General features: G+C 44.8%; 1 protein-coding gene across 3 annotated transcripts in view; it reads left to right on the top strand.

Moving 5' to 3' along the window:
- Positions 1–614: 614 nt before the first annotated feature.
- LOC106809619 overlaps positions 615–11214 on the top strand; it is a 23242-nt gene continuing 12642 nt past the window's right edge. For all 3 annotated transcript variants that reach the window (XM_014812771.1, XM_014812770.1, XM_014812772.1), the window contains exons 1-9: positions 615–747; positions 1639–1751; positions 2893–3155; positions 3368–3707; positions 3915–4140; positions 4795–4887; positions 5085–5167; positions 5355–5420; positions 10998–11096. In XM_014812771.1, the coding sequence (XP_014668257.1) occupies positions 3945–4140; positions 4795–4887; positions 5085–5167; positions 5355–5420; positions 10998–11096 (537 nt within the window). In that variant the 5' untranslated portion in view covers positions 615–747; positions 1639–1751; positions 2893–3155; positions 3368–3707; positions 3915–3944. The remainder of the gene's footprint in view (positions 748–1638; positions 1752–2892; positions 3156–3367; positions 3708–3914; positions 4141–4794; positions 4888–5084; positions 5168–5354; positions 5421–10997; positions 11097–11214) is intronic.

The following is an 11214-nucleotide window of genomic DNA, read 5'->3' as shown; positions in this document are numbered from 1 at the left end:
GTTTGAATATAAATCGTGACTGCCAATCATTACATAGAAATTACAAAAAATTAGATATAATTTACAATAATTAACGTAATTAGCTTAATAAGAGTAAACATAATGTGTCTCTTACTGACCTAGAGGACGTATACACCAACGGTGAATTGGTGCCACTGTTAAATTATCCACTTTAAAGTAGCCATTTCACTTTTTAAGGAGAGAATGAACATCAGTAGCAGTACTGACAAGCTAGACAAAGCTACCTCACCAACGGTGTCCTTTGTGCAGCCTACCAAATCATCCAGGCAGTTATTCCTATATATTCACCCACATTCAGGGGGGCCGTAGCCAACTCATTTTGGCCGGGGGGGGGGGACGCAAACCCACATGCGGTTTGTTTGTGTTCTGGCCAGTTGACAGTGATTTATTTTTTGTTTTAAGCTGCATTGGGGCAAATAGTGTTTCACTACTTAACATGTATATATCGTGGATTCCACCTACAGCCCAAACTCAATTTAATTTATCTATAGACAAGGGATTCATGGATGCTGTGACAGAACAAAAAAAGCTACGCTCCAGTTCATCAGAAGACCACTGCATCAGAGATGTGCATGACAGCACACTGTATAAAGCAAGGGCAAAAAAAATGTGTGACTCGGACTTGACATACATTTGGCATTTGGATGGTGTGGCAACGTTCAAGTCATCAACTCTGCAGCTGTGGCCTCTGGGAGCTTATATCAACGAGTTGCCACCAAAACTAAGGTGAGAATAAGTTTTTGACATGTACATGACTTGATTAGTTACAAAGTCCGAATATTACCGTGGTAACCTCCCCCCCCCAAAAAAAAATGCAGTGGCTATGCGCAGCCTGAACCGGTCGCCTAGCCTCCAGACTACGCATCCGGACATTGACTCACACAGGCAACAGCTAGGGAACAGGAGGGATGAAAAGAAGAGTAGCGTATATATCTGCAATGCAAGCGAACTGTGGGTTTTCCCCGTTTATATGGATATGAGAAAAGTTATCAAATGTTAGTAGCTCACAAGAAATTAGGCCTACCATATAGGCATAGATTATTATCAATGACTCCCAGTTGAACAATGCATTGGAAACAATCTCCTGCTCCACAGACTTGTACACTGAAGAATAAGTGCATAGAGCCAGTGTTATTAGCTCTAAAACTAGCCCATACTAGAACCCATGCAGGTGGTCTTTTGATATGGCTACAGTTCGTTGGTTAATTGGACAACAGTAGACCGCTTGCTATACAATACGTAATATTCATTGCATAAACCAAGAGATTACTTTGATGGCCCATTGAGCGACAAAACTTTTCAAGCCATCTATCAACCTTTTTAAACGTTTCTATCATTAGAATCAAATGTAAGATTCATTAATTATTTATATATTGTTTAGAATTTGATCTATCATTAGACGACATCTGATCAGGTTATTCTATAAAATAACACGTCACCCTTTGCATAAACAAGGTGTCCGTTACTTATTTTTCATACGTACCCTCGATGAATCTCCACCCTGGTATGCAGTTTCCAAACTGCAGCTGGGGCGTTGGCAAATGCATGCAACATGTCTAATAAATACCATTTCATTGATGCTTAGACTATATGTTAGTATTCGGTATATCTATTTAGGTTTCAGAAATAGCACATTCTGATGTTGGGTGTTTGGTGCAGCAAAAAAACAACAACCATGACCAGTCTGATGCAACCAATCACACGTACCATGAACAACCTTGCAACACATGGTAAGCTTCGGTATTTTTAGCTATCCATGATCTTCATCTATATCCAGTCACCTCCCTATAAGGAATACCTTATATACTTTTCTATGGAGCCATAAATGGGGGTGTACTTTTCTACGTATACCAGTAACCATTCAACTAGTAAATGAATTGTCTTTAATATCATAACCAGGCAAACCGAATTTAACCAATCTGTTAGATAGACAGTTAACATATTCTAAAAATTTATTGTTGTATCACCCGTGACGAAGTTGGCGGGGATACTATGGTTTCATGTCTGTCCAGCCGCCGCCGCTCGCCGCCGCCGCCGCAGCTTCCGCTCTATAACTCGACCCTTAATTGACCTAGAGCGACCAAACTTGGTATACTTACACATCTTGGGGAGAAGGTGTGTCGCGTACCAAAACCAGGTCACTGCGACCTTTATTTGACTTTGACCTTGACCTTGATCATATTTTCTTTCCACTCTATAACTCGGCCCCTAATTGACCTAGCGCGAGCAAACTTGGTATACTTACACATCTTGGGCAGAATGTGTGTCGCGTACCAAAACCAGGTCACTGCGACCTTTATTTCACCTTGACCCCCCCAGCCCCCTAGGAAATATAAGCACTTGCTAGTTTCTGTGAGTGTGAGTGGAAATTTATAGCATACATCGCATTTATTATCACTGTCGATAACGGAAAGAATATATTTCATGGTCAAACTGGACGGTCAAATTGCCTAAACAAGTTTCAATTTGCCGTTATTTACTGTACGCTGTTTACACTTTCATAATGCGGATCGCCTCCGAAAGCAGACCCAAACGGAACTTCGCTGGTTCCCTAGCTGCGCTAATGATAGTCTTATTCCGAACACAAATTGAACGTTAGAATTCATTTTAGCACGTAGATTTTTTATGCACTCGTGATTTTTCGCAAGTGGCTAAAATTGCGAAATTCGTCCCCTGTCTAGGGTAACCAAATTTGACATACTTACATATCTGAGGCAGATGAGTTGTGTAACAAACCTTTGTCTTTGTGACTTATTTCACATTACCAACCTTGTACGTCCTTACGGAGATATTTCATTCCTACTAGATCGCGGGGGATACATGTAGTTGGTGACAACTGCAATTTCTAGTTTTACAATGTTCCGCACACAGGTTTTGAAGTGCAGCCATATGGAGAAACTGACACAAGGGTAGTGAAAGTTTATCCCTTAGTTGACACAATGGATCTGCTTGCCATGTGTTTGACCAAGGAGATGACACAGTTCAATGGTGAACATGGCTGTGGCGTGTGTGAGCACCCAGGCACCGTGGGAAAAAAGGGCGCTGGTCATGTAAGAGCATATGCTCCTGGACAGCATCAGCTGAGAAGATGCATGATTCAACAGGCAAAGCACGCTCTAGAAACCCACCATTCTGTAAGTTGATTTACATCATAATTATTATTACCACAACTTCTCATGCGTTAGACGGATTCCACTACGAAATAGAGATATTATAGGACGTATAAATCGACTAACATTTTGATCAGGGATTATGAATTAATTATTTAATGAAAGTTATCAGTAAACGAAATTGTAATGTAAATTATTTCATAATTATAATATGTTAACAAAACGCTGTTAAATAGGTCATGGGCATCAAAGGCTACAGTATGCTGTTTGAAATTCAGCAGTGTGACTCAGCACAAGATGTTGTAGTGGATTATCTACAGGCGGTATGCCTATGCATGAAGCAGCTTTTTACACTATGGTTTGGCAAGTCAAAGGATATGCCATACTGGATTGGCAACATGGTGGATGAAGTGAGCACCCGCTTAACCACAATCAGACCGCCATGCAGACGTCATCAGTCGTACTCCGAGAAGTCTTATAGTGAGAGAGCACACTGGAAAGGCGAGGCAATTGCAATGTGATAATATAACTTGATAAGAATCTGTCTCATGCCTATAGGTAACGTTAGGAGCTCAGGTAGTTTTTTTATCTTGCTTTAATTCAAATATATATTTTCATTACTGTGCTGTCAAACATTGCTGCTGTACCATATAATCATATATTTGGGTAAACTTAATAACATTTTACTCATTTACTGTCATCTAATTACTCATTATATAAAGTGTGAATAGTGCTTCTAAACAATATGTTTTACAAATTATACATACTGCAAATTTCTTCTAGGTTCTGAGTACAGAAACTTTCTCCTGTATTATGGAGCTAGTCTTTGTGCTGGAAGGAATCTTGCCAACAGACTACCTGATACACTTTGGATTTCTTTCGGCTAGCATCAGATTGCTGTCAAAAGACTGCATCACTGTCGATGAGTCCAGTGTGGAGCTGCAAGCTGCTGCTGATTGCGGTGAACGTGCATGCGTGGGGGGCATACCAACTGTATGCCGGTATGCCGGTATGTAGCTGTATGCCGGGTCAAAGGTTATTTCGCTGAGTGTTGCGTCCTCCCTGCGCGCCACACCGCCTTGCCGAGATAGCAAGCTGTTGTTAGTAGCTGCCTTTTGTTTAAATTTCGGCGCAAAACGCATCGACTTTGCTGGTAGCAAAATGGAAAATCGTGTTGTACGTTTTAGTCTATATCTCCGGATTGCGGGTGTATACGAGGAAACGTTTTTGCATGATGCTAGGCGAATGTACTGTGTACGATTTGAGCTCAAGTTGGATGAGTTACGCATAGTAAATCGTAGGTATTATAAGGCTAGTAAATGACAAGTTTTCCTTGTTTATTGAAGTCACACTCCTTCCCCATTATCTACTCCTGATATATATATATATATATACACGCGCACACGTTCTCTCTCTCTCTCTCTCGCTCTCTCATACACAAGCGTAATTGTCCACATACATGAAATCTCCTGCCTGGTACATGAGATTTTCCTGCTGGTTAATTGGACAACAATAGCGTAATTGTCGCAATACATGAAATTTCCTGCCTGGTACATGAGATTATAGTTCTAGTTTATTAAGCAAGCAGAAGTCCAAATTTTGTCATTTTGCATCATTAGTTAGTGTACTAAGAAAGCTTATCCTGTAGTCTGTATATTTCCAGATCATCATCAAATTGAGGCAGAAAGACCGAAAGGAGGCAAAAAGGCCGAAAGGAGGCACAAGAAAACTAAAGGAGCTAAAACCCCCAACAAAGGTAATTGCATATTTTGCTTTAGTAATTTGTAGGCGAATATATTTCTCCACACATAATTCCACAACTTCACTCTTATGGTATACCATCAATATACATGCTTTTATAAAGTGACTTTGTCCGTACAGTAAATAAATGTATTGTGAGGTATCCTTGTTTCTATGTTAATGTCATAACAATGTTCTTCGATATTTCCACAGATACTGCTAGGCAGCAAATGCTGCACAAAATGGAGGAGTTTATGAAAGCAAGAGAGCTTTCGGCTACAACCTGCAATCAGCCAGCAAGTTAATTATCCCGCTTAAAACTGCCACTGTATTTAAGTACAACATTAATTTGCTTATCATGCACTTCAACGTAGCGAATATAGTATTATTTACAGCAAAGGTGGTAGAGAGTAATTTACAGGCAAAAATGTTATGAAAAATTTTGCATTTAATGCCACATTCCAATTTGTTGTGTAATTTTAGATTCTAGAGGAAGAAGGACAAAGTGAGATAGACCAGGAGATGAGTGGTGCGGAAACTACTAATTCAGTAAGTTTATATTCTTAATGTCTATAAATGCTAATGCCCTCATGTATGCATTGAGACATATGTATGTCTACAAGCCGTGTCATTCTCGTAAAACACAAATGGATCCGTTACTTTGACACGTTTCGTATGACTCGTGTCTCTGTGTTTTCGGCTGACTATATACACTTTCGAATGTTTACGATGCACGGTTGCGCTTTTTTCCCAGATCAATCTCATAAGCCAAGTAGGATGATTGCCACTAATCTACATTCTACATACAATAGAAATGTTCGTAGCGAAAACAATGCATAATACACAATTTTTTTTTTTTTTTTTTTTTTTAAAGACGTTATTTTCCTAAGTCGACACAAATATGCTGGTCCCAAAAGTGTCGACTTATGCAAGTTTTATGGTACTTTCTATTTTATGCAAACAAGTGACAGATCCAGGGGACAGGAAACACCCCCCCCCATTTTTGAACAAACACATACATAGAAGTGAATGGCCTTATCGGCCTGTGCCCCCCTTTTTTTATCAAAACTTGACTCGGACTCGGAGTCGGACTCGGACTCGGGTGGTGTGGACTCGGACTCGGGTGGCGCGGACTCGGACTCGGGGGGTGCTAACTCAGACTCGGACTCGGACTCGGGGGTGCGGACTCGACTACAACACTGCCGAGGAGACAGTTGCTGGTTGCGATGTGGACCTCCAGGCGATTGTCGAGGTCTAGCGGGTGTAATGATTGTCTCATCGGAAGTCGGTCGAAGCTGCTAATGGGCATCCGGGGACCGTGGCCTGGTCATTTAGAAGGGTGACCGATGACACTCTGGACGCGGGGTAGCGGGTTCCGGGGGTACTGATGGTGGTTGGTGATGACTCTGAGGTGCCACCTGCTCCATGTTCACTGGCTTATGGAGGTTCCCATGGCTTTAACCTGGCTATCTAGATGCATGCTTGCTGATGTCATCAATGATACTGGTATGTGGCGGGTGCGGGTGTACCGGAGTAAACATCCGCAGGAACTTCCTATTGCGGACTGTAATTCGTCCTGACCCGTCGACATGCACGCACCACGTACTGGTCGTGTTGGCGGACCTCTATCACCTGTCCAGTTTTATCCCATTTCAGTGGGATAGGGCCAGTTTGGTTCTGGATCCTGACGTGGTTGCCAACTACAAGGGGTGGAAGTCGCTTTGTGTGTTCCATCCAACGTTCAGCAGCCCTCATATGTCGGTTTCTCAATGCTTCCTCCTTTGCCGCCGATGTTTATTTCCATGTGCTATGTGGTTGGTAACGACCCGGGAGGACAGGGATGAAGTCCTTGATAGCTCAGCTAAAGATGCACATCGGTGTCTTCGTCTGGGCAATTTCGGTACTGCAGCATTGCACGTTGGAAGTTGTCTGTGTCACGTTCACCGTATGGTCCTGTGTTGTCAGTTATAAGTCGCTTGACAGTTTTCACTCCGACTTCTGCACAACAGTTGCTGTGGGGGAAGGCATCCGATGATAAGCGGTGATGAACACCCTAGTTCTTCATGAACTCGCGGGTTGCGGCAGCAGTAAATTCAGGGCCACCGTCAGATGCGAGTTCGTCGGGTATGCCATAGGTGACGAATGCTCTGGGAGGCTGTCAACTAGCCCAATGGAACCACAGGTTTTATTTCAATGATAGGCCAGTTGGAGTATCTGTCAACGATTGCCAGGTAGTTGGTGCCTTTGTAGTGGAAATAATCAGCACACACACATTGGAATGGGTATACCGGCGGTGTTGTGAGTGTTGGCGGTGCGCTAGGCTGTGAAGGTGCCATTCGGTTGCAATGAGTGCAGCTATTTCTGATGGCAGTGATAGCGGGAGTAATTCCAGGCCAGAACACGGATATTTCTGCTCTTGCAATCATCGATGACGTGGTCTGGTGTGCGGCATGAGGGGCCGTCAAACAGTCATGTCTGAGTGACGGTGGGATCACGACTCTGTCTTTGTAGATTATGACGCCATCTACTGTGTAAAGATGATCCCCGGAACTGATGATATTCCTGCAGTGGCGCAGGCAATTCATGGCGGAATTCTGGCATGCTTGTTTCGATCAAGTTGACCAGCTTGTTCGTATTAACGTCGCTATACATGTGGCTGTGCAGACCTTGTCCCACGTGATAGTTTGTAGCGAGATCAGTGATGAAGTCGCGGCAAGGTGGACGATGTCTTCCATCTTGTCCTGGTGGTCGTCTCTGCAGCGAATACCGGAGATGAAGTTGTGGTATACATCCCGCTGTGTGTACAGATCTGGTGGGGTGGTGCTGCTCTGTGGAACGTGCCTGATGGCGGCGATGTCATCTTCGAGTTGCATTTTGGCAGGGTCACCAGTCGGGTGGCGGGAGACAGTGTCTGCGGCTCGATGCTTCACGCCAGGTACATGGGTCATGCGAAATCTATATCTGAGCGTCTTTTCCTTCAGGTTTCTGAGACGCACGTTTGATATGTCATTGAGTGATCTGTCGCCAAATAACTTGAGAAGTGGCTTGTGGTCCACGGCAATTATTAGATCCTCGCATCCCAGCGCAAAGTATCAAGCCTTGTCTAATGCGTCGGCAATGGCAAGGGCTTCGCCTTCTACTGGAGCATAGCGTGATTCGGCGGGGTGGGTGAAGCGACTGCCTACCAGTGTTATTCTCCATCCAGTAGGACAACAAAACAATTCTGTCTTAGCGCAGGTGCAGTGCTTCTGGAAAAGCCAGAATCCTATTCCGACTTTGGACCAGTCTGTGGCAAGACAGGTTGGCTTTGATTTGTCGAAGATTCGTACGCCCTCTTCTATCTCGCTCACTATCGCCAGCTTTGATTCTTCAAGTAATTCTGTCAGGTGATCATCCCAGTGGAATGCTGTTCCAGGCTTGAGGAACTCGCGGAATGGAAGCATCTGTTCTGTCATGCTGAAGGCGTATGACACCTGGTTGACGAGCCCGAACCAACAGCGGATGTTGGTGATGTTCCTTGGTTTTGGAAAGTCTATGATCGCTTGAAGGAATTGCTGGCAAGGCCTCACGCTGTCTGGTGTAATCTCGAACCCGGCAAATGTAACGGTGGCCTGGCCAAATACAAATTTCTCAGGGTTGAGGGTTATCCCGTTCCTGCCGCAGATATCTAACCAGTTACATGCCTGGTAGAAACTTTTCTCCAGGTTGTCGGCCCAGAGTAGTGTGTCGTTGATACATTTGGTTTTGTTGGGGACATCAAGACAATCTCGTCAAATCTTCTGGAGTAGCCGTCGCCGGATGCAATGTAGCCCTGTGGGGCTGTGCGATAACGGTATCTTCCCCAAGGTGTGATGAAGGTGGTAAGGTGCTTATCTTCTTCCCGGACGTACACTGTGATAGCTGTTCCACGCGTCGAAAACAGTTTTTACCGTCCCATGTGGGATTGACCGCGCTTGGTGGAATGGTGACTGTGTGTGGTGGGTTTCACGTGTTGCATGCATGTTAAGTGGTTGCATGTCAACTGTCCGTCTCGGCTTGCCGTTTTTCTTTGCACAAACGACCATGCGGTGGCACCATGTCACTGGTTCACCTACTGGTACTGGTTCTAGTATGCCAAGCCGTACGTCTCTGTCCAATCCAGCTTTCACGTCGTCTCGCCAATGGATGGGTACAGGCACGGGAGAATGTACTGCTACGGGTTTGGCATCTAGGTCCACCATTAGATGTAGCGGGGGGCCTTCCATCATCGGCAGTGGTTGGTGTTCGCACGTGTTGAATGTGCTAGATTTGTAACGATCCAGAAGGTATTGTCTCAGCTGCTCTCGATTGTCTTCAGTTGCTGGAAATGGTAGACTCGACGGTGGTGGTGGCGGCAGCTGGCGTCGAGGACATTCACACTCGGTCGTGAGCCCGCTGTCATTTTCGTCGCGAGCTAGGTGGTCATCACTACCAGAATGTACCGCCTGATCGTTGTTGGTTTGACCAACGGTTGGGAATGTGTCTCTGATCATGCCTAGGCGAATGCAAGCTTCTCTGCTGATGAAGAGTTTGTCTGGCGCCCAAGATGTTGATGCCTTTGTCGTTGGCTGCATTCATCCGCAATGTCACTGGGATGAGGTCGGCCTTACCTAGACCGAGCCGATTGACGACCTTGAGACTCGCCAGGCAACTTTGGCAACCAGTGTCAGCCATTGAAGGGATGACGACTGACCTGGGTGTGGATGTGAGCGTAAGACCAAGACGTTTGTAGTCTTCAGGGTGTGCACCCACTGTGAGGTTAACGAACGGCTGAGGTTTGGACTTTCGCTTTATCCAAATGTCTGATAGTTGGTTGTAAATTAATTACGGTGGTGGTCGAGAGTTATATTTCCACCGTTGTGTCGAGCAGGAGTAGTGATTGAGCACAATTGGTCGAATACCGCACCTTCGTGTTCATCAAATGACTTTGCCATTGTCTTGTACTTAGCATTGTTCCTGCCTCTGCACGTGCTGTCAAATTGGTGGTTCTTGTCACAGTTTTGGCATGTGTGGCCATACGCAGGGCATTCCTTCTGTCTAACCTTGGTGAGGTTATGGACTCCGTGGCCTTTTTTACCGCAGTATGAGCACAATTCCGACTTGTATTTTTTGTAATTTTCGTATTGTCATACCTACTGCGATCTTTTAGAGAATTGTTCATGCCACGTTTATAAGAGCTGCTGACTGCTTCGGCACCATTAGTGTGTGGGTCGATGAGACGCAAGGCGGAGCGCTTGCCCGATACTTTCGCCTCAACAAATTGAAACACCCCTTCAAGGGTCATTTCCTGGTTCTTGTCCCCGAGTAGGTCAAGTTGTATTTCGGTGTCCTCCAGGCCTCGTGTTAACACATCACGGAGTACAGCCTCTGTGTAGTTCACGTCGTCTGAACAACCAGGACACGGTATGATGAACTTGCATACCCCAGCTTGACCACGGAGACGAGCGCCGAATGAACGGATTGGTTCGTCACGGTCCTGGCACATGTTATGCAGGGTAACCCGTGCAACCATGGTGTTTTCTTCCCTTACAGCGAGTGTTTTAATGTCTTTCAATACGTTGCTTTCAGATTTGTTTGCCAACATGCCACCAGCATTGCGTGTGAGGTCTTTCCTTAAGTGTTCATCACAACACTCCAGTAATTGGATCACCTTGTCCTTGCCTGACACTTTAGTCGCTTCGACATAGTCATTCCATTGCGATATGAAGTAGGACCAGTCTTCGCTGGTGCCGGCGGAAGATATAGTTGGTCGTTTCACCCTTTCCACCTTCGCAGTGGGGACACTGTGGGTGGTCGCGTTATGGATGGTGGCGTGAGTCGTTATGAGAGCTGCTGCCACAATTGCAGCGACGTCCGGTGTGGCGTATTGGCACTGGTTGATGGGGCAGTCAATAACCGGCATCGTGTTGTGAGTTCAGGGAGTTGTCAAGCGATAGAAGCGAGAAATGAGAATAGTCAGAAAAGGAAGTCAATGAGTACCATCATAGATAGCAACACGTCCATTTCGTAAATCAGTCTTTATTCGATACAGATTACAAATGATGGGACTCAATCTGAAACCAATAGAAAAGAGAGTTACATTGTGGTATATTATTGTCTACTTTCCAGACCAGTCATGATCCATCGGGGGTCCAACCGTCTAACAACTCGCTCGGAAGTTCTATCTGTGAAGCTTTGGAAGCGGTTAATGATGAACCTTCAGGGCTGGTACGTGAATCCTTTTATATCTTGAACTTATTACTAGATTATCTACTCCTGAAATACTTGCAGGACAAATCAATATATAGGTAATTTCAGCTGCACTAGTTAGCTATATTGCATCCAT

Source organism: Priapulus caudatus, unplaced genomic scaffold (genome assembly GCF_000485595.1).
Source record: "Priapulus caudatus unplaced genomic scaffold, Priapulus_caudatus-5.0.1 Scaffold368, whole genome shotgun sequence".
Lineage (NCBI taxonomy): Eukaryota > Metazoa > Priapulida > Priapulimorpha > Priapulimorphida > Priapulidae > Priapulus > Priapulus caudatus.
The sequence above is the reverse complement of the archived record's forward strand: the minus strand, read 5'-3'. Positions and strand labels throughout refer to the sequence as shown.